Source organism: Momordica charantia, assembly GCF_013281855.1.
Source record: "Momordica charantia cultivar OHB3-1 chromosome 2 unlocalized genomic scaffold, Mcharantia_2.0 BLBB01000002.1, whole genome shotgun sequence".
Classification (NCBI taxonomy): Eukaryota; Viridiplantae; Streptophyta; class Magnoliopsida; order Cucurbitales; family Cucurbitaceae; genus Momordica; species Momordica charantia.
This window is the reverse complement of record NW_028275160.1, coordinates 7,050,960-7,074,205: the sequence shown is the minus strand read 5'-3', so window position 1 is coordinate 7,074,205 and position 23,246 is coordinate 7,050,960. Positions and strand designations below refer to the sequence as shown.

General features: G+C 35.1%; 6 protein-coding genes across 27 annotated transcripts; 2 read left to right on the top strand and 4 right to left on the bottom strand.

Moving 5' to 3' along the window:
- Nucleotides 1-1,819: 1,819 nt before the first annotated feature.
- LOC111015438 (putative pentatricopeptide repeat-containing protein At1g03510) lies at nucleotides 1,820-8,451 on the bottom strand. Of its 16 annotated transcripts, none has more exons than XM_088121173.1 (5): nucleotides 6,471-8,451; nucleotides 6,326-6,398; nucleotides 3,357-5,204; nucleotides 2,608-3,263; nucleotides 1,820-2,405 (listed from the first exon to the last, which is right to left on the bottom strand). In XM_088121173.1, exon 1 carries the CDS (start codon nucleotides 8,384-8,386, stop codon nucleotides 6,956-6,958), a length of 1,431 nt encoding a protein of 476 aa, XP_087977299.1. In that variant the 5' UTR covers nucleotides 8,387-8,451; the 3' UTR covers nucleotides 1,820-2,405; nucleotides 2,608-3,263; nucleotides 3,357-5,204; nucleotides 6,326-6,398; nucleotides 6,471-6,955. The 16 variants fall into 16 exon arrangements, with proteins under 16 accessions (XP_087977299.1, XP_087977298.1, XP_087977301.1 ...); XM_088121172.1 differs by having other exon boundaries at nucleotides 6,326-6,393; XM_088121175.1 differs by having other exon boundaries at nucleotides 6,540-8,451.
- A 1,406-nt stretch (nucleotides 8,452-9,857) lies between these two features.
- LOC111015442 (auxin-responsive protein SAUR21) lies at nucleotides 9,858-21,409 on the bottom strand. 7 transcript variants are annotated; one of them, XM_088121178.1, is made up of 3 exons: nucleotides 20,919-21,346; nucleotides 11,371-11,443; nucleotides 9,858-10,341 (listed from the first exon to the last, which is right to left on the bottom strand). In XM_088121178.1, exon 3 carries the CDS (start codon nucleotides 10,316-10,318, stop codon nucleotides 10,019-10,021), a length of 300 nt encoding a protein of 99 aa, XP_087977304.1. In that variant the 5' UTR covers nucleotides 10,319-10,341; nucleotides 11,371-11,443; nucleotides 20,919-21,346; the 3' UTR covers nucleotides 9,858-10,018. The 7 variants fall into 7 exon arrangements, 5 of the variants coding, with proteins under 5 accessions (XP_087977304.1, XP_087977305.1, XP_087977302.1 ...); XM_088121179.1 differs by lacking the exon at nucleotides 20,919-21,346 and adding an exon at nucleotides 11,993-12,816; XM_088121176.1 differs by lacking the exon at nucleotides 20,919-21,346 and adding an exon at nucleotides 11,604-12,047.
- On the bottom strand, nucleotides 12,912-14,154 carry LOC111015414 (auxin-responsive protein SAUR24). Its single transcript, XM_088121181.1, has one exon. The coding sequence runs from the start codon at nucleotides 13,357-13,359 to the stop codon at nucleotides 13,066-13,068; it is 294 nt and encodes a 97-aa protein (XP_087977307.1). The 5' UTR covers nucleotides 13,360-14,154; the 3' UTR covers nucleotides 12,912-13,065.
- LOC111015453 (auxin-responsive protein SAUR23) lies at nucleotides 15,060-15,647 on the top strand. The gene has a single exon (XM_022290481.2). The coding sequence runs from the start codon at nucleotides 15,060-15,062 to the stop codon at nucleotides 15,351-15,353; it is 294 nt and encodes a 97-aa protein (XP_022146173.1). The 3' UTR covers nucleotides 15,354-15,647.
- On the bottom strand, nucleotides 15,780-18,896 carry LOC111015412 (auxin-responsive protein SAUR21-like). Its single transcript, XM_088121180.1, has one exon. It carries the CDS (start codon nucleotides 17,040-17,042, stop codon nucleotides 16,749-16,751), a length of 294 nt encoding a protein of 97 aa, XP_087977306.1. The 5' UTR covers nucleotides 17,043-18,896; the 3' UTR covers nucleotides 15,780-16,748.
- On the top strand, nucleotides 18,747-19,398 carry LOC111015452 (auxin-responsive protein SAUR23-like). Its single transcript, XM_088121182.1, has one exon. It carries the CDS (start codon nucleotides 18,811-18,813, stop codon nucleotides 19,102-19,104), a length of 294 nt encoding a protein of 97 aa, XP_087977308.1. The 5' UTR covers nucleotides 18,747-18,810; the 3' UTR covers nucleotides 19,105-19,398.
- Nucleotides 21,410-23,246: the final 1,837 nt, after the last annotated feature.

Here is a 23,246-nt window from a genome sequence, read left to right as displayed (position 1 = left end):
TAATTATTCCAAAATCAATTCCCTTGACCTATTATCAATTAATTTAATTAAAGTTTTATATCTACAACAACAAACAAAACCTTGATATATATAATATATTCAAGTCTGATAAAGTTTTTTCAAATCTAACTATGGTACCAAATGTCGAGCCACATCAATAACCAACGCACATGAATTAAACTTTCGATCGAAAACTTTAAAACCATAAAACCAACGTACCCTACTCTACCCTACTCTAACAATTGAGCCATTAATAAATTGTCACTATCTCATCTCTTTTAAAAATACAATCACTTTTCAAAGTATTTTTTTTTCTTTTAAATCATGATCGTGGTATATATGCCTTAATAGAAATGTGACATAAAACTTCTTGGATTAGAACTAAAGTTGAGTGGGAGCAATCTTTTTTTTTTAGTTCAACAAGTGGGGAGAGGGAGATTCAAACTCATGAATTCCTCGTTAGAAACATGTATCAATTACTGTTAAGTTAAGTTCATCTTGACGAGTATTTTCATATCCTTCCACATTAGACCCTATATACATGTAATTTTTTTACCCCGTTTTCTCTCTATAATAAAGTGGGGCCCACTGGAGAGAGATATTTATATGAGTAGTCCTCCAAAAAGAAAAATAAAAAAAATGAAAAAGAGAGAAAAATTAAATTCATTTACATGCAAAGAAATTTGTAGAAAATGGGAAATAAAAAGAGAAAAAAAAAAGAGAAGAAGAAAGACAATGGTAATGGGAGTTGTCCTACATATTAATTAGAAGGAAGAGCAATGTTTGGTGATAAAATGAAGCGTATCAGAAAATCATGGCCTTTTTTTGGGTGTGGTCCTCATCATTCCACAGCCACTAAGTCAGAACCTGCCTACAATCAGACACAAATCTCCGCTGTCTAATCCCAAAAACTTTGATTTCTCCGTAGACTCCCCATGACTATATAATATATATATATATATTAGTAACAATTCTAGCCTTGAGAGAGCCGTTACGAGTCGGGTTTGTATAACTTGAGACTGAAAAGTGATCTTGTATGTTTCTGATGCGTAGATGGGTTAGAGTTGAAAACTTAATACTACATCGTTTTCTTGAATAGGTCGAACATGCACTTATTACCATCTCAAAGATCGATGATTTGGTTCCCGCACCTGTAGTTTTTGCTGTCTCTGAAACTGACCTAAGGATGGGTGAGGCTTCCTTGAGTTTAATGTGGTAGGTCATGAGCATAACATAAGGAGTGAAATGCTCGATACTTCAATTATTATTGTTATTATTATATCCTCATTTCATTTGAAAATTAACACAAGACCTAACGAAGTGGAATATTAATATTTAAGTGAGGCGGAAATGACACTACAATACCTTTGAACTACTCAGATCCGTCAATCAAGCGCGGTTTTAAAATAAGAACTTGTTTAATTTATTTTTTTATTTCATTATAGGACTATAATCGCAGTCAAAATCATAGCAAAAGGAAAAAAGGGTAGCCCTAAAATATTGAAAAGACATCCAAACGCTTAAAAAATAGGTTCCTTAAAACCTACTTTAGAAGCTTTTTCCAAACCTCCTTGCGTGAATGACGGCCACAGTTCCAAAGGTAGAAAAGAGAATCTCTTGGTACTTTTTAGGACAATCAGATGGTAAAAATGCCTAAACAACAAGTGAAAGTTCACAACTTCCTCTCATATATAGGCTTTGGCCATTAATAGGAAAGGAAATGATGTTATAAAGATTCGAATACAAAACCTCTCGACTCGACACGATGTTAAACTACCATTAAACTCGAAAATAACAAATGGGTGAGTGAAAATGGATGAAAAGGAAAAATGGGTCACTGTCATAAAAGAGAATCCTCCATGTTACATGAAAAAAAAAATTGAATGGTGGAAAAATAACAGGCAGAGAGAGAGTGGAAGGGCCGAATGCGGTGACCCGGTGAGCCAATGGAGTAAAAGGGATATTCTTTTGAGGGTTTGATGGGGACTATTCCTTGTGTTTGGCACATGGAAGGCCATGTTACTCTTGTCCCCAAGTCTTCTTGTGAAGAAGACAACATAGTAAGGCAGATCAACCCCAACTGCTTGAAAACTGCCACTTTTACTTTACCATAACCATATCCCTCTCATTGCCTTTCCTTTCCCCCTGCCTTGCTACTTCTGATCTTATTACTATTACTCTCGCCCCCGCCACCTGCTCGATCAGATGTTCGAACCCGGAAAGAGACGAACATTTCGACTCTGGCAGCCTGGCCTAGTACTAGCAGAGCAGAGCTTAACTCCATGTGGAATGTTGTTGTAAACACGACCGGTATGATGGGCGTGCTGAAAATGTAGCCTGCAGCAGGCCACCGGGGTAGTTTTCTGGTTGGGGGTTTGGCTGTGATCCATCTGCAGCAACTCAAACTACAATATGTGTATACAGTTGGTATAGTTGAAAATTTAACCGAGGAAAAAATGACTAATGACGATCTAGGGTATATGAAACCTGGATTTAGAAGGATGTACACAATGAAACAATGACTGATTGGGATTGGAATTGAAAAATTGGACCCATCTAGACACCGATGGAGAAAATATGAAATTTGAGGATAGGATTGTGCTGTACCTCGTAAGCAAATGTGCGAAACAAGGGCGAGATTGATATGAAATCAAGTCGCAATGAACATGACTGCACATGCAGGTATAGGTCCAAACCAAAAGCAGGGCCATCGGGTCCCATCCCCATTTAATGTCAAGTACTGGAGAAAGGTCTGTGATTGATCATGTGTATTCTGCAACATCCTGTGAACTTTGCTCTGATAATTTTTTAATATGCCATGTCTATATGTTTCAGAAAGAAGAAAGCAAAGCAATAACTGAAAAAAAGAGTACAATTGAAGATAACATCACTTCTAAGAAGCAGGGTTAAGACAATACTTTCTATTAAAAACATTCTGCCGTTGCATTAAATCTGACCGACGAAAAAAGTCACAACGAAAAAGCCACGTAACTGTTATGAATTTGGACAAGCAAGCCAAACGTACCCTATAAAATTTTGTATTTGCAAGTTAAATGTATTGAACAATGCTTACATCTCATGTCTGCTTGATCACTTGATAAGTTTCGTAATACTGTTAGAATCAGAATGAAGGATGGGATGATTGACACAACCTTCCATTATTTTCCCTTGAAAATGGATGTTCCCTTTAGAACACTGGTAGCCCAGCCTTGAGTTGTCTAAGGCCTTGATGATTTTGCAATGTGCTAATAGTTTACAACTCACTGTGAAACAGAAAAATGAAAATATTATTCATAATATTTCAACATTCCATAGGAAACACATATGACTTCTTTATGATGATCACAAAACGTCACCTAAATTTAGAAATGGAGAAGATTCTGAATTTGTTTAAACCAAACAAGAAAGATCAAATCACAGTTTATGATACCATCCTTTAATTTTGGCTGAGTAAGGAATAGAAAAAGAATGAAATCACATACAAATATAAAGGGACATCCATAGAGTATAAGGTTATACAACAAAGCCAAATGTCAAAATCTTAGAGACAAGGCTAAAAAAGAACTTTCATCTAAAAAGTGCATAATATAGCCAAAAGGCTGAAAAAACGAGTAGAAGCAAAAAAGTCAAACACCCTAGAGAAATGGCTATGCAAGCTCCAGATTGGAAAGTAAATGAGTAAACTAGAGAAATCTAATGCATAATCACTCTCTAGAAAGGAGCTACAGCCTAAATGAAAGGGACTTGTACTGCATCACAAATTATTAGTGAGTGATGGAAAAAAACGTCTATTTAACACGAAAAACAACCTAGGGCTGTATTATCTACCTATTTGTAGAAAGCTAGCATTTCTTGTCCTCCAAATCAAACAAGCAAACAGCAAAAGCAACCCAGAAATAACAACAGGATGGTCCTTGTCTTTACAATGAAAGGTAGAGAGTTCAGATCAAGTCATGTGTAAGGTATCTCTTCACAATATATTGATATTCAAAGAGTAGAAGCCCTAAGGCCGTACAAAGGTCTCCTCTAGCTAATTAGAGAGGGCTGTTTCTCTCTCCATCTAAGACTTCCCAAAATAAAATAGACAATCCTTACACCAAAACCCAGAACATATAAGAACCAACTAACTTGTAGAGGGTTAATTTTCCTCTTTGCCCTTCCTAATATTCGTATTAACAATTGGGGGCCCCATACAACGCTGTTTATGGAATTAGTAGAAGGAATCTATCTTCAGCATAGTTAAGAAATAAAATCGATGGTCATGGGATGATACACTTGAAAAGCTCGGTCACTTGTTGGGAATTCCTGCAAGATGTCAAACCATGAAACATAATGGCTATCTTGCTCCTATTCTTAAGGATATAGTCTTAATGAAGCTCTATAAAAGGCTTCACAACTATTAACTAAGAGATGAACACTAAGTACTGACAATTGGTCAAGTAATCTCAAATTAACCTAATCTTCGTTGAACTTTTCCCCGTTTTTCTTGGTTTCAATGTTTCACATTACAGAAAGGCATCTTCTGTAACAGAAGTTATCAACATTCTCATGACCTTGCTAAAATAGATCAAGATAATATTTCAAGAAACGAAGTCTAAGAAACATTAGGAAGTCTAAGAAACTCAAGAATGACTCACTTGTCAAGAGTGAAACCTAATAAGATGTCCAATCTTATGGAACTTTCATATAACTAGAAAACAAATACCAATCAAATTCTATTAATAAATGGAAATTGAGTAGAAGCAATTTAATTGCAACATTTCTTTATTAATTTGACACTATTAAATTGTTGACTTGAATGAACTACTGCAACATGTTGAGCATTTGGATTTGATCTTCTACTCAATGGGATGGCTTCTCACGTCATTACTCTAAAGCAAATTTCCTTTCCATGGAGAGACATGTATATCTGAATATATATGCCGAGCAATCGTTGGCTTGATAACTCATGCATACTTCGTACCAAAACAAAGTTGACAACTGTGAACAATGACATCCTATTTCATGTACTGATTTCTTAAAATCGTTGTCAATGTTTGTTCATGTGCATGTTTATCATCTTCTGGATAGAGAATGCCGAGTGTCTTCAGAAAAATATGGGCAAGGCAGGAAGTTAACGGAGCTGCCTCAGGACATCATTATGTTCTCTCCCATGGTAAACACTTTATTTTTTCAAGCTTGTTCTATTGTCTACTTTCAGCAATCTGAACTTCCAAATAATGAAAGAAAAATGAGAAAAGATCATAAAAACAGCCATCTCAGACAGTACAATTCCTGAAGAAAATTAATGGCTTACAGTTACATATGAATAACAAGCTTATCACACTGGAAAAAAGAACATTCCCATACTTTCTTTTTTCTGTAAGGTGAAACTCAGACTGATAATGCACAAAGAAATTTGAAGTTTATAAAGTATAAGCTATGACAATGAGGCCATCTCAGAAGTTACATCGAAAAGAAGCACATTATAAGTATTTAGTATCACATCATGTAAATGTAGTGAAATCAAGATTATACAAGTACAATTACAGAATTTGGAACTCAAAGTTCAGGATTATCCTAGCCGACCAGGTTTATTTAGCCAATTTGGAAAACTTATGGTATACCATTATAGACTAGAGAACATTAAATGAAAATTCTATGCAATGACAAGTTGCACCGTGTTATATTCTGTCTGTCAGCAGAAAATACTAAGACAAGTTGAATCTGATCGATGATGCAAAAAATTTAGATGAGCAAATGAATTCAAGACATATTCCTGAAAGACAAACCATTATCTATGACATGCCACATGGAGAAGAGTATCGAATAAGAAACTAAAAATAATAGCATTATCCAAAAGTTTGTTCAAAGAAAAATGTCAAGATGTGAAGCTCTTTCAAGAAGTAAACATCTAAATGCTATTGGCAACTCGGCATGGTGAAGGAAGGTTTTGGCAGTGAAACTAATGGATAAGATGGGTATTAGACTGATGGGACCAGGTATTTGCACAGTCCAAATGGATCAGTACAAATATTTTCAGCTGCGCACATCATCAGGTTCTATAAAGTGGAAAAGTACAACTACTACCAATGAAAGGTGTAAAAACTAAAGGTTTGAGAGAATAAAATTATCTCTATGACTCAATTCCATTCAATAAAGAATATATATAGATAAATATACAAGGTTGACCTAAAGTAAATAATGTAAAAGAGCGATAAAAGATAAATAACTAAGATGTTTACAATAATAGAAAATATAATAAATAAGTAGGAAAATTTCAGCCTGTCCTATTCTCAAGTGCTGCAAGCTGTAAAAAATTATCTGAAAAGAAATTCATGAGTACCTGTGCCTGGCCTGGGATATAATCTTCGTTGGCACTGATATTCTGTTCTTCTTCACAGCATTTTGTAACTGACCTAGCATTCATATAACAGTATCATTTACTTTGTTGCATTGTAAAATGCAAAACTATAGATAGCAAGACGTACATGACAAGACCAAGACAGGGAGAGGAAAGCCAAGCCAGCAGGTAACAAGATGAAGGATTGGCAAACTACCCATCAAGTATACTTTAGGAGGAGGAAGGGAGGGAGTGAGTGCGACTATTCAGTTAATTCAACTGGGCGGGCATCTTTTGTACCAAAGGGAAGTGGGACCCATTCATATAAAATAGCTGATTTAAGCAGTAGGGAGTTAGAACAGGTACTGATATAAGTAGAGGGAGAGCTTTAGACCTCTCGAATAGTCTGAGAACTTGTAGTCCTTCCCTCTTATTTTGCTTACTACAGTTCAGTAGACTCTCTTATATCAATTGGCATAACACTTGAGTTAAATGCTGGATAATTATGATAGAAGCTAAATTTCTCTTAGGCTCGATGAAATAATCTTCATAGCATCTCTTAATAAATCATTTCCTCATAAAATAAGGTTTTTTGAGCAGTTTAACTTTTACATAAGGCTATTTGAGTAATGTTCAACTTGTGATCTCTATCCAACTACATCCAACATCTTTACACATCCCTTCTTTACTCACAAATTCCCTCAAATGCTCTATCTCATTCCACAGCCCAAAAATAGCATATAGATTTGATAGCATAACGAATATCCCAGTATTCTGAGGATCCAATTCAAGTGCCTTTTGAGCTGCCAAATTACCCAACTCAATTTTTCCATGTTCCAAGCAAGCACGGAGCAAAGCTCCCCACAGAGAAACATTGCAATGCTGACTTTTCATATCATTTACGAGCTTCCATGCTTTGTCCAATTCCCCAGCTCTACAGAGCAAGTCAACCAAACAACTGTAGTGCTCTTGACCAGGTTGCAACCCAAAATCACTTTGCATGGAGTCAAAATACTTGATTCCAAGATCCACCTCACCAGTATGACCACAAGCTGATATGACTGTCACAAAAGCCACCCTATCTGGTTTGATCCCTTCCATCAACATCTGGCTGTACAGTTCAATTACTCTTTTGTAACATCCATTTCTACCATATACACTAAGGATTGAAGTCCACACTATAATATCCCTTTTCCCATCTTCTTTTTGTTCAAGCCCAGCGAAATTGAAGACATTCCATGCTTTTTCCACCATGCCACTCTTTCCATACATTTCAATTAATGTGCTTTGTAGATGCACATCACTTGGAATATCATAAATCATTCGTAGTAGATAAGCATGCACTTGCTTACCTAATGCAATTGCAGATAAACAAGCGCAGGTACGCAAAGAAGCTGACAAAGTGAAGTGGTCGTACTTCAAATCCAAAACGTACATCTTACGAAGCAATTCAAGTCCCTCGACCCACATCTTGGCCTCGCCGTATCCAGCCAGTAGTGCATTCGCACACACGGTATTCTTCATGGGAATTTCATCAAACACCTCAACTGCATCACCAATTAGCCCATTTTTGGCGTACAAGTCAACAATCGCACTACCCACAAAAACACTAGATAACCAACCTGATTTCCCCACGAAGGCATGCATCTGTTTTCCAAACATCACATTCTGAACAAGAGAACAAGCACTCAAAGTGCTGCACAGGGCATATGAATCGATAGGAACCCCATTGGAATGCATGAAAGAGAACGCCATTAACGCAAAATCCGCAGACCCATTACGACAAAAATCAGCAATTATTATGTTAAAGGTCAAAGAACTTCTGGGGATGATGAATTTGAAGAGGCTGCTTAAACTTTGAGCACCGAAATTGGGGTTGGCTCGGGAGTAGGATAGTATGAGCTTAGTGTGAAGGCTAGGTGAGAAAAATTGGAAATGGGTTCTAATCAGGTGGGCGTGAAGCTTCTTAATGGGCGTAAGATTTTTGGTTTCAGTAGAATGGCGCAAGAAACTGGAGAAGAAATCAAGACTTTGTTTGATATGAAAATGGTGAGAGCGCGACATGAAGAAAATGGGACGGGCTGGCCAGCAGCAACTGGAGGGGTTTTTGGTAGTTTTCCTCCCACGGTGCGGGGGGTATTTTCGTCATTGTGTGGGTACCGTTATGACAGTTGAAAACCTATAGTTTTGCCTTCTTTTTTTGTCTTTTTTTTTTTGTCGATTTTATAGTAGGTATCTTTTTAATTAAACTTATTTTTCAAAATATTATAAAATATTTATAAAATTTCAGAAATGAAAAATATAGTTCTGAAACTATTTTTTCTCAAGAAATGGACTAGGATTTTTTTTTTAAGTTTATACAAAATGAAGAAAATTGTTAAAATAATTTTAAAAAAAAGTGTTATTAAACAGTACCAATTGCTTTAATATTTAGATGAAATTGTTACAAAAATGAACTCTAACCTATATTTCAAAAGTATCTCTCGATCCAACGAATGATTGAAAGTATATGCCAATTTCTACGGAATTAGGCTCGTTTATAAATAATAGAACTCAATTTGCAAGGGGAAAATAAGTTGTTATCTCAATTTGAATGGGAGATTTGAACACTGCTCCTCCAATTCTCAAGTAAATTTGCAAATTTAAAAATTATTAAATCCTGTAGAACTTTTATATTGAAAAAAAAATCGCTTTCACTTCATTAATAATCAATGTTTGATATTCGAAGGCGAAAATTTCATGCAGTTTATCAAAAATATCTCGTACATCAAAATAACAAAATCTAGTTGGTTTAAAATTTGTACCCAAACCGAATCCCTCTGCCTCAAATTTCACTTTGTTTAAGAAAAATAAAAAATAAAAGTGATGGCAATAAAATACTATGTTTATCCCTTTATTTCAATTTTGTTCATCTGAGCCCATTTGATCCTAATTGTAAAATGTCTTTAAAATCATACCTTCAATATAAATTTATAACTATATTTCAAGAAAATTTAGCGAGTTATGATAAAATTGTAATAAAAGAAATGAGATAAAACTGAAATGAAAGGATCGATATTTAGAAAATTGATGTCTTGAAAATATAGGAACCAAAGTGAACAAAAATCGAAATTTAAGAACCAAAATAGATGTTTTAAAAGCATAAAGACTAAAATAAACATACTGAAATTTGTATCTAAACCATGATCCTAAATATCCGTCAATACGTCGATATTTCTATTGACATATCCATGTTTCCATGAGTTCGACATCGACATTTTCATTATAGTACAAGAAAAACAACAAAATATGAAAAATATCAACAAAATATCACTAATATATATATATATATATAATATTAATATTAATCATTTTTAACTAATTTAGAAATGGAAAAATGTTTATTTGTTAATTTAAATATTTTTTACGATTTTTTAATTTTTCTAATTTTTACAGAAATATCCATCGACATCGACATTGACCTTTTATCGATATTTTCACCGACGTTCCCATGAAATTGAGAAACATTGATGTAAACCAATGAAAGAGAAGAGAATTGGACCAGATAAACTTTCTTCCATTTATGAGGAATCTCGCTAACCTTTCCTCTCCTAAAGCTGTTGCCTGGGAGGATGATTAAAAAAAGAAAAAAGCCTTCCAAATTGGAAAGGAGTACAAGAAGTAACTTTTTACATTCATTTTGAAGTGCTACAAAATCTAATGCCGAAGCCTAGAAGTGACTTCAATGAAAGTATCTTCTGTGCAGGGAATAGTTAGGCTGCCCATTGGGTGACCAAAACCAAATTCTTCTTCAGCTCTTTTTAGCAAATCCTGGAATGAGGGCTGTTTTAAGTATGATATTGGAACCACATAGCGTTTTCTGAGGCTCTCTTCTACATAAACTGCAAAGAAGCCTTTTGGAACCTCCAATGATGTTGAAATTGCCTCTCTTTCACTCAAAATGCACCATTTAAGAACTTTCTTTGTGAGAATGGCGCTCTGTAAACGGATTCCCATTGTCGGTTTTTCTTGCGTTAGTTCTGCAAATTTTTAGGGAAAGAAAAGAAACAATGAAGAGAAAATGCAGACTTGGGTTGCTTAAACCACAAGTTTGTGTCTGTATTTATACTGATAAATTGGTGGAAGAGGAAGATATCATATAAAGATTCTGAGGCAATGGAGGGAGAGGCAGGCTGGGGTCCGGTTTAGACCAGAGTTCACAAGGGTTTCACATGGCCCTGTCCTCCAACTTGCAGTTTGGGCTCAAGGCTGGGGAAGTAACAGTGTCCCCACTTGGTTCTAAACAAAAGTCCTACAAAATTAGCCACTGCCCAATTCAGGACCATCAGAAGATTGGAAAGGGACAGGTGGGTGGGTGAGAGCCTTAAAGTTAAGGGCACAATTAGGTGGCTCTTGGGTTATAGGGAGGGTGGGAAGAGACCAAATATGTGAATGTTGTCCAAAGAAAGCAACTGGGAGTGGGTGAAAATTGAAAGCAAACCAAAAGAGACAATTCTATGAGCTAACATTGACATTCAAAAGCAACAGAGTGCAGATTCTCTCTCATGTGGGTTGATTAGAAAATTACAACATAAATGAATGCGGGATGATTTGAACTCTTTTTACTGTTGATTGAAACATGTAAAAGGATGTTTTTCACTGATATCGCACCGGTTAAAAGTTTCCAAGCCGGTGCCCGTTTTTCTACCTAAAATAAAGCAGCAAGAGAAGCAGACACACAATAAACAGAAAGTTAGGAGGACCACGGGAACTCACACTGGAGGTTGGTTTAGGAACTAGAAAAATATTCTTTCTATTCTTGCTGCATAGACTGAAAAGTGGGCTTTGGGGACTTATACAGCTGTTAAAGCCACATCATTTCCTGATCTAAATAGTGAATTTTGAGAATGATTATAATCAGAGGAAGATATTTAATACTAAGAAATCCAATAAATGACTCCAGATATTGATAAAAAAAATTTTGAAACGCTGTTAAATGCATTAATCAGGTGGGACCTGGTGAGAGACATAATTGTCTAAAGAGTCACATGGAATTGCCAAATACTAACCAAGAGCTTTGTAGTAAATGACGTTGTGTAGTTGTTAAAAACATAGCATGCCTGCAAGTTCTGGGAGAACAACCTGCAATGAATCCAATTAAAATTAGGAAAGACTCCATTGTTGATAATAAATGGATGGCCTTGGAATAGTAAATAAGCTTGGAGACATCTCTAACTATTCGTACGAGAAACAATTTGATCTTTTCCAAAATTAGAACGACTAATTAAATAGCAAACTTAACTAGTAGTACATCGTGCTGCTTGTGCCCTCTAGAACCATATGAATTGATTCCACAAAATGACTCCTTAGCATGCAAATGAAGATACACGTCCTAGCTTACTTGTGCAAGGAGATATATATCAACAAAGGGCTAGACTTCATAAATGTATTACAGAAAGAGTATTACCCTTTTCAAATGTAGTGTTGGGTGAAGAGTAATATGATGTCGGAGTTGAGTGGAAGATGCATGAAACAAATTATGTCGCTTCCATGCTGGAAAGATTGGATGGAGATGTCATATTTTGATGAAGTTTTGTGCTACATAAATCATTTCACTAGGTGGAACAAAAATAAATAGCCTAAGGCAAGGATCTTTATCAAATCTCTTTTCAATGTCTCGATAACACCTACCTACCGTTACCGCGTCTCTTCCAACAAGAACCTTCTGCTACTATCCTTGAAAGCTCTGAAATTAAAACTCTTGTCAGCTAATGTCATACTGTTTCTTGAATGACAATGGAAGGTTCCGATATTATGAAAAAGGCTCAAGTACAAAGGGTGATTAAGTGGAAAAGAAAACCAGAGCGATTGCAGCACATGATCTTGTTCCACCATGCTACCCTCCAAAGTCAAATTTGACTAGAATGCCAAAATTAGTCGGCTAATATGAGATATTTCATCTGTTTAGCCAGTGCATGAAACTATATGAGGAATCAGACCAAAGTCATCTAAACAAACTGTTCCTATTTTAGTTCTCGACTCTGGATTTGATCATATAATGGTTTAGTTTGCATTTGGCTGTCATTTTGAAGCCAGTATGTGGAAGGAATAATGTCATAGTTAGATGATCAAACTTGTGACGCAATCGTTAATACTCAAACTGTTTTTCATATGAAGTCCGTGAAGATAAATGGAACTAGTATGTGTTACTTTTATACTAACAGAAAAGCAAAGCATGGGATTTTAATGGTCCTTGATTGCTCAAAATCAGTCTGTTACAAATATTTAGAAAAATATGAACAATAATGTAGATTAAGGATTAAAAATAACCCATTCACGTTAAAATACGTCCTCAAATATAACATGAAAATGGGAAATGTTGACAAAAATTGGAGTAGCATTCTTCTCTTATAATGACAAAATGAAAGTTTGCATTTTGCCACTTGATTTAGGTGTTCTTAGGTAAATACTAACTAATGTATCTAATTGTTGTCGAAAGTGCCCTGCTATATCCCCTCCACCGACCCCCCCCCCCCCCCCCCCCCCCCCCCCCCCCCCCCCTCCCCATCCCACCAAAGAAAAAAAAAGGGAAAAATAACAGAGAGAGGAATTTCCATGGAATAAACTATTTCTGTTTCTAACATTAGTATGTTTAATTTTGTATACATCATCCGGGGAGGCAATTCATCTCTCCCTCAAAGAAGTGTACAAAGGAATTGTACTTTCTGATCTACAAGAGACTAATCTAACAAATAAATCTTCTTTCATGACTCATTCAAACGAGAGATGAGATCAATGAATGTATCATCACTGCAGGGAATAGTGAGGCCTCCCATAGGATGATTATAACCATATTCTTCTTCAGCCTGACTTAGCAAGTCTCTGAAAATGGGCTCATTCAAGTAAGCAACTGGAATCACAAACCGCTTCTTTTGGCTTTCCCCTACATAGACTGCACAATAACCTCTGCGGACTCCTGAAGATCCATGGTTTGTTGTTAGAGAAGAAAGTTTAAGACTTTGCACAGCATTTACAATTCTCCCCAAGCGAAAGCCCATGGTTTTATTTTTCACAAGAAATTTTTGAACTGAAGAATCTTGAAGTTGCACAATAGCAATTGAGAGAGTGAGAAAACTTGGGAGTTTGAGATTTGAGTTGCTTGAGACTTAAAACAAGTGTGTATATATAGATCAAAAAGGGTGATGTGGCCAATATCTTGCTCTAAGAGATGAGTGGTGAGACATCTTTGAATGGGGCCATCTAAGAGGCATGTGCTTGTGAAGTCTACTGTATCACATGGTATTGTCTTCTATATAATAATCTTCAGCTACTTGAGAAATAATATCGGGAAAACAAAGTCACCTAACCTTTTGGTAAAACCAATCGAGGACCCATTTGAACTGAAAATTGTGGCTAGAGTGATAGCTCGTTAGTTATGTTAAGCACATAACATAAGCATAGCTAATTACTTTTGTTAGAGACATGCCTGAGACATCAAAACCATTCCCCTCATTCTTTGCCATGCCAACGTATAACAGGGAAAACACTAATTCAATGGCATATATTGTTTCTGTCTAGATGGAATGAAGACCTATCGAATTACATAATCTAAACCAACTGGCTGAAGATATGGACAAAACCTAATTTGGTAGCTAAGCTTTTGTGACGTATCAGCACAGCTATTGAAGTCTCACAAACCAAATTGATAAGCCTAGAAGTTTCCTGATGCAGATTGTGGGATCCTGCCTTTTCCCTTTTTCCTTTTTCCACACAAGCCTATGTGAAGTTCACATTAAGACTGACCTACAACGTTCTCGCACAATGAACGGATATCTGATTTCTGAACATTTAATGAGATATTTATGAGAAAATAAGCATCTATGTAGGGATCAAGCATCTGTTATTCAATAAATAATTAAAGTACAGATTATCCATTTCCATGACTAATCCTTATCAAAAGGTTATCATTCTTAAATTTTGGACTAACTGAACAATGTGAAAACATCATACATGGTGCAAGCTTACTCCAATAACTCTTGAGGACGAGGACAGTGTTTGTAAATAAAGATATAAATTGTTGCTTAGAGTAGACAATTCATGTGAAAAACACAATTTCCTGTTTCGTGAAGCATTAATGGATACAAACCAGAAAAGTTGTTATAATATTGCTAATGAAAGAGTTAATGAGGAGAACTGGAACGCGGCATATATGAGAGCCAAGACAATTTTTTGTACATGTGAGTACCTTATGTACAAACTGAAGTGTACCTTCTGGTGATCTAAGTTCTTAGCTACTATTGCATTGAGCAAATGATGCGGCAACTTGTGATTGAAAGTTTCTCATCACATGGATTTTTTTTTTGGTCTATATATTTTCTTGGTCATAGCATTTGGTTTTCAGTTGTTCTTGACCACTTGTTTTCTAATCTAATATCTTTCCATTGAAACAATTGGTTGTGTGCCATCATAAGTTGGGCCAATTGAGAAAACGAGTATGTCTCAACCACTTTGGCAATCCCATGTGAACCTTTGATGCAGTAGGTCCCTCAGACACCTAATTTGATATTCTTTTGTTCACACCTCCTCTTTCTCACTTTATATATATACATTCAAACAAAATTCTCAACCATTCTTCAAACTCAAACTTCAGAGAGATTCTCATCCAAATATTGGATATTTCTACTTCAAGATAAATATCAAGGACGGACACAATTACCTACAGTTGCTTCTTCTTCTTTCACTTCAAGGAAATTTAGAGATGGGAATCCGTTTGCCTTCAATTCTTCTCAACGCCAAGCAAATTCTCAAAATGCAGGCTGCTTCCTCCAAAAATAAGTTTGATATTCCCAAAGGTCATATTGCAGTCTATGTGGGGGAAATCCAAACAAAGAGATTTGTGGTTCCAATTTCTTATTTGAACCATCCTTCATTTTTAAACCTGCTAAAAAGAGCTGAGGAGGAGTTTGGATTCAACCATCCAATGGGTGGTCTGACAATTCCCTGCAGAGAAGAAGCTTTCATTGATCTCACTTCAAGGTTGCATACATCATGAGAGATGGGGAAAAAAGAGCAGCCATCCACTCAGTTTTGCCAACTTCGTTTTTGTTTTGCAGTATCTCTTAGTCATAGTATAATATTAATGTATAGGAATGATGCAAGAATGACTGTAAAGAAAGGGTGGAAAACTGATCTTCCCACTTGAAATAGCAACACGACATACAAACTTTAATTGCACAGAGCAGTAAAGTGACATTTTTTCTAAGAGAAAACTCTGCCCCCTCAACTCATGAATTTCGCTAAATATATGTCACTTTTCTCTCTGAATTTTATCAAAGTTTTCATATTCTTTCTTGGATGCAATATTTACATGGATGAATCTTGGGTAGGAATCCCAGGTTGAATTACTGAAACAAGATATTGTCAGAATAAACGAGGAAGATGCTGCCCTCCAGTATTCAAGAGGGATACCCTTTATCTATCCAAGTTAGAGAGAGAAATTTAAATGATCCCGCCTAGAAACCAAAGCTTATTGACTCAAACTTTCATCTTGAAACAATTAACTCTCTTTATGTGCTGACATTGTATCTAATTCACTATCCTGACTTAACCAAATAGAACTTTCCCATTTTACACTGAAAATGTAAAAATCTTGCATACGTTTTTGTGAGGGAAATCAATTTTGATCTCCATCATAAAGGTGCTTAGCAGTGCTGTCAATGAAGGGGGAGAATAACTCTCTTTTTCTACAAGGGTTCAAACTTCAAAGGAAATGGCTTCTACTATTTTTACACTTCCATCCAACTCATTTCTCTAAATAATGCATTGCAGGCTCCAGCCATATCAACTGGCATGGCAGGTGTTCAAAATAGATTTATTACAATTACAAAGAAATATAAAAATAACCAGATATAATCATTTTAAGATATAACTTATAATCATTTTAATATATAACTTACAATACTTATACAATGTACTTGATGTTGGTAATTTGAGGAATTATGAAACTGAAGTTTCTCTATCAAAAGCCACAAAAGGATTAATAGCAAAAGAAAAAGTTATATGCAAGAGAATAATACAAGATTGACATGGGTTCGCCCAAAATTGATCTATGTTCTATTTTATGTAGATTGTATGTATCCTAATTTCTATAATGAAGTAATTCCACCGGTACTTTGAAACTATTTATTTGTCAATGAAGTTCATGCAAAGAATGACATTGGTATGTACCTACTTTTATGCTAATGGAAAAGTGACGCATAGGAGTTTTATCTGAAAGAAGAAAAAACTTATAAAGAGAACTTGAATGGAATATCTTCATTCTCTAACATTTGTATGTTTAACTCAGTATACATCTCTCGGGGAGGCATTTCATCTCTCCCTCAAAAAAGTATATATAAAAAATGGTACTATCTAATCTACAAGTCTGTGTCTATAAAAATCACTTAATTCACAACTCATTCAAACGAGAGACGAGATCAATGAATGTATCATCATTGCATGGAATGGTGAGGCCTCCCATAGGGTGATCGTATCCAAATTCTTCTTCAGCTTGACTGAGCAAGTCCTTGAAATACGGCCGATGCAAGTAAGCTATTGGAATCACAAACCGATTCCTTCGGCTCTCTCCAACATAAATTGCATAATTACCTTTACGGATTGTTGAAGATCCATGCTTTTTTGTTAGAGAAGAAAGTCCAAGATTTTGTACCGCATTTACAATTTTCGCCAAACGAAAACCCATGGTTTTGTTCTTCACAAGTAGTCAAAGAGTTTTGAATTGAAGAAACCTTATTGCACAACCGCAGTTAAGAGAGTGAGAAGCTTGGTGGGCAGTTGAAAGTTTGGGACCTGATTTGCTTTGGAATTCAAAAGTACGTATGTATAGAAGAAGAAGGGCAATGCACGGCAATAGCTCGCTTTAAGAAATGAGTCTGTGAGACATCTTTGAATGGGCCCAACTAGGAGGCAAGTGCTTGTGAAGTCTTCTGTATCATGTGGTCCTGTCTTCCAGGTAATAATCTTCAGCTACTCGAGAAATAATATTGGGAAAACAAATCCACCAAAATTTTTAGGAAAACCAGCCAGTGGAGGACCCATTTGGGCGCAAAAATGTGGCTTAGTGATAGCTCGTTGGTTATGTTGAGCACATAACATAAGCAATAGCTAATCACTTTTGTTAAAGACATGCCTGAGACATCTGAACCATTCCCCTCATTTTGTGTTATGCCAACGTACAACAGGGAGCACACTCATTAAATGGCATAGATTTTTCTGTCTAAATGAATTGAAGATCTATCTAATTAAAAATTCTAAACCATCTGGCTGAAGAAATGAACAAAATCAAACTTGGAAGGTAAACCCTTGTCGCAACATGGAGTCCCACAAAACAAATTTCATGAACCTAAACTGCAGAGATTCAAGAATGGATTATAGTCATAAGTGGAGAAAAATCTACCCGATGCAGATTGTGAAATTGTGCCTTTTTATCTTTATTTTTTTATTATTATCATTATTCTTTTCTTTTTTTCTTTTTTTTGTTCGTAACAAGCCTATGTGAAGTTCACATGAAAGCTGACCTACAATGTTTTCTCAAAATGAGTGGACATCAGTACATTAAACGAGATCTTTAAAGAACAATAAGCATCTATATAGGAATCAAGCATCTTTTCTTCAACAGTTAATTGAGATGCGAATGCCATTATCATGACTAATGATTTTGAAAGATTACCATTCTCAAGTTCTGGATTAACTTGCAATATGAAAACATCAAACATGGTGCAAGCTTGCTCCAGTAATTCTTCAGGTTGAGTGCAGTTTTTGTAAGTAAAGATATCAATTGTTGCTTTATGGTAGATATTTGTGTAGAATACACAAATTCCTGTTTGGTAGAGCATTGATGGATACAAACTAGTAAAGCTGTGATAATATTGGTAAAGAAAGAATCAATGAGGAAGGATTTGAAGCGACTATATGACTGCCTGGACAATGTAATAATTTATTATACATAGTCGAGTACCTTATGTACAAACCGAAATGTAGTGACCTAAATTTTTAGCTATTGCATTGGGCCAATGATGCAGAACTAGTTATCAAAGTTTTCTTATCGAGTAGATTTCTTTTTAGGTATATTTATTTTCTAGGTCACAGCATTTGGTTTTCAGTTTTCCTTGACCACTTGTTTTCTACTCTAATATCTTCCGTTCAAACAAGTGGGTCTTTGCTACCAGAAATCAGGCCAAATGAGAAGACGAGTGTGTTTCAACCAATTTGACACTCCATCTGATCCTTGGATAAAGTAGGTGTCCTCAAACTCCTATTTTGATATTCTTACGTTCTCACCTTCTCTTTCTCACTCTATAAATACATTCAGACCAACTTAACAACCATCCTTCCAACTCAAGTCACAGAGAAACTCTCATCCAAGCATTGAAGTTTTCAACTTCAAATCAATATCAAGCAAAAAACTACCTAGAGTTGCATTTTTTTTTTCAATTCAAGAAAATTTTGAGATGGGAATCCGTTTGCCTTCAATTCTTCTTAGCACCAAACGAATTCTCAAAGTGCAGGGTGCTTCTTCCCGAAATAAGTCTGACATTCCCAAAGGTCACATTGCAGTCTATGTGGGAGAAATCCAAACAAAGAGATTTGTGGTTCCAGTTACTTACTTGAACCATCCTTCATTTGTAAACTTGCTAAAGAGGGCTGAGGAAGAGTTTGGATTCAACCAACCAATGGGTGGTCTGACAATTCCCTGCAGAGAAGATGTCTTCATTGATCTCACTTCTAGGTTGCATACATCATGAGAAATGAAGAGAAAAGATCAACCATCCATACAGTTTTTCCAACTATGGTTTTTCTTTTCTACTTTCTAGAAATCAGAGTAGAATATCAATGTATAGGAAGTATATGTAAATGGCTGTACACAAAGGTGGAGAAATGTCTTCCCACCTCAAATGGAAACACGTACAAATTGTAGTAGGAGAGAAATAAAGTAACATTTTTCCTAGAGAAAACCTTGCCCATTCGACAAAATATATATCTTTCGTTTTTTCCCTTCACTGTGAATCCTATTGAAATTCTTGCCTTTGTTTTGTTTAGGGGCAATTTGGCATGAACAAGTCGTGGTCCCTGAGCAGAAAACTCAAACTTTGAGGCTTTCATAGACAATAATATTGTTTTTGGTTTTTTATTTTTAAAAATCAAGCTTATAATATCTCCTTTATAGCTCCTTTATAGCTCCCAAGAGGCAGCCTAGTTGGCAAAGGTTGGGGTCTCTCGGTCATATTGGCTTAGAGGTCTCAAGTTCAAACTGTCTGGTGAGTTTAATACCAAAAATCTTTGATGTCTCTTGGGTCTGACCTTAAGGCGAGCGTGGGTGCCCGGAGCAAAGCTCAGACTCCCAGTTCTCAAAAAAAAAAAAAAAAAAAATCTCCTTTATAGTTTATTCCTTTATTTTCTTTGTTTGGTTTTTTACTTTTAAAAACTCATTTGAAATCTTTCAAAACAAAAGCATGGGTTTTTGAAACATTGTTTTTGGTTTTTCAAAAACAAATTTGTAAGTAGCTTAGAAAACCAAAAAGGTTAGTAAATAGACATAATTTTCAAAAAAAAAAACACTATCAAACTAACTCTTAATGATTGTAACAAGGGAGTTTTGATTCTAGGATGCTCAAGAGGGGGGGAGAGCTAAAATTTGTATTAGCTAAGTTAGAGAGATAAAACCTCAACGACCCACATCAGAAATGATGCAGGGTGTATTTAGATGAATGGTGTTAACAGCCATGAACAATCATCAAGAAATACATCACAACACAGGAGTAACCTCTCCAAGTTAAGAAAATACCATTCTAATAATCCTAACTATTACAATAATATCCAAAAAGCTATCTCCTACAATTCAAAGAGGCTATTTATAGTCTTACGAGAAAATAGCTAATTAGTTCTACGATACTAATGAACAAATTAATAAAACCTAGTTAACCCAAAACTAGCAACATGGCTGATAGTAACTAAATCAACGTAAACTAATGTGTTATTCTTCTTTTCCCCATCAACAAACTATGGTTCATCCACTGAACTTGCCGTCTTCAAACAATTAACCCTCTTTGTGTGTGCCTACATTCTATCTAATCAGTTGCCAACCAAACAAGTCCCGCACACGTTTATGTAGAGGAAATCAATTCCATCTGCATCATTATAGAATTTTCCGTTGTTGTGAGTTTTGACGGACAAAATTCTCTTCTTCTACAATGGTACAAAGGAAATAGATTTCATCATTATCACATTTCAACCTTAAGAATGAACAAACCACCACTCAACCCAAAAGCTTAACGCAGGGGTTCGAACATAGGACCTCCCGCTCTGATACCATCTTAAGAATGAATAAACCACCACTCAACCCAAAAAGCTTAAGCTGATGGATTGGGTAAATATAATTCATTTATATGGATTCTAACAACCTAACTCATTTCCCCCAAGCCATACTATCTAGCATGGCACCTACCCTAAGCAGATTCAACTACATCCAAGCAATAAACATAAACATAGCCATGCGCAACCATTTTGTGCATTACAAATTAGCAATACTTAATCAATGTACCTCACAAGAATAAAGTACCTTCCCATCTCTTGCTCCTGATATTGATCCCTCGATGTATCGGTACAGAAAACTGAGATGTTAAATTGTAATGCAATATGGCATTCGTGTATTTTGGTAATGAGGAATCAATTTTAGGTATCATTAATTTCAGTTGCTGTACAAACTTCTGCGTACCTTTGCTGCAGAAAGCTCCTTTCGACTCTAAGAAATGATGCAGGCCGTTATGGTAGATTAATGTCATGTCGCTTCCTAAAGAGAAAGGGAGTTGTGGAGAGCCTCGACGTACAAAATGGTGATAAATTTGAACTGTAGAAGAACAGATTCTACCATGTGAGCTTGTTGCAGAGTAATGGCATCTTCAATTGAATCAAATTTGAACAGAAACTGAGTGTGATCTTGCCATGTAATGGATGGAGTTTTAGCTGTTTTTGAATTGGATAATACGATAATTTGTATAATGCATATTGGATAATGTTATGTGTAGTGTAATGTATGCGCCACGTGGTAAAGATGAGAGGGCTACTGTAAATCATATATTTTCGACAAGGTTCTCCGCCTTCATATATTAACATCGAGGCACCACGTGTGAAAATCAAAGTCACATGGTTGTAGTATAACGAATTGCAGCTAAAGTCAAGAAAGACCGAACTCAAGGCGAGACGCAACCGAACAGAAGTCCACTAGAAAGGCCCAAATACAAGTTTAAAGAGTGTAATAAGAGGACTGAACACGAGCCGGCAACAATATTGTGTTATTGAAACTTGCTTGGATATTAATGGATGCTTTTAATATTCTAAGTTCACTTTTACATGAGTCTAATTCTATATCATCTCATACATCAAGTCAGGGATATATAGATAAATTTATTTCGTATCAAAACGAATCATATATTTATTTTATTTTTATGTGTATATCGTGAGTGGCCTTTAGGACTTTGGAGTCTTTTTTTTCTATATAAAAATTTGTTTTATGTCTCTTACAGAACAAATGAAGATAGTTGATATTATTTTTTTATAAAGTTAACCTTTTGGCATTTGTCACAAATTTTCTAAATTGAGGTCCTTATTATCATATTAGTCATTATTTACCTTAATTTCGAATCTACTAGACTGTGGCCCTCCTTATGTTGCAAGTGAAGACTAAGGATGATGGTTAACTCGGTTGGTCCCACTAGCCATAGGCAAACTGACTGGCCGGTGGAATGTGCGAACAAACCAATAAAAACTCATTGCATCCATAGTCATAAATGATTGAACGTTTTTGCCATATGAGTTATGCAACTCATCCTAACTAAGTTTGTTTTCTCTCATCCATTTATTAATTTAGGCATCAGAGTGTCGTAGGCTTAGTACCACACCAGTACTGGATTTCCATTATCGCAAGTTATCTAAGAATAAACGGTGATATCCTCAAACAACAAACGATAACCTACGTTTAAAATCTTGTGTAAACATATAATTTTATAAATTAGAACACACTTTTTTTTTTAATAATATCATGTAATGCTCCTGCAATAATTTTATCAATTTCATTCTAGATATAGAAATTATCAATTCGAGTATAACTATCACCCTTCAAAAAAGTTAATGGTTCGATTCTCCACTGCTACAATTGTTGAACCTAGTTACTATACTCAATTTAGTAACGATTATTGAACAAGACCTATATTATTGAACGATGCCTATATTATTGAAATTGATGTTTACAAACTGACATTGATGTTTAGCTAGGTGGATGTGGAAGTAATATTTTTAATTTCTTTTTATTACAATAAATATAGGGACAAGAAGATTTAAATATTTAATCTAAAAAGATTTCATTTACTACTAAAGTATACTTTAATAATATTTATAAGATAGAAAAATTAAAATAAAATAATTATTAAAAGATGCTTATATTATTAAAATTGAGTCAATGGAGTTCAAAGTTCAAAGTATCTCATGATTGTAACGTAATATTCTGAAAGAAAATGTTGAATAAACAAAAGACTTTTGAACATTAACTATCCAACTTGATTTTTAATAACTTCTTTTTTTATTATAGTACGGAGGAATTCCAAATTATGACATAAAGGGCTCTATATTTAGCAATATTTTTATATAATATCAAATAATGGCTTAACGAGAGATACTTAAATAAATAACATAAAATAAATATATAATTCTAAATCTATTTTAAAATTTTGAATATTACATAAATAACATAATTCAAATCAAACTCAATTGACATATTTAAAAAATAGTATATTTGTACAATATTTATAACCTATTTTAAAATAGTTATTAATTAAAATTACGCTCTGATTTTTTTTCTTTAATATCACATAATCATTACATTATTTAATTT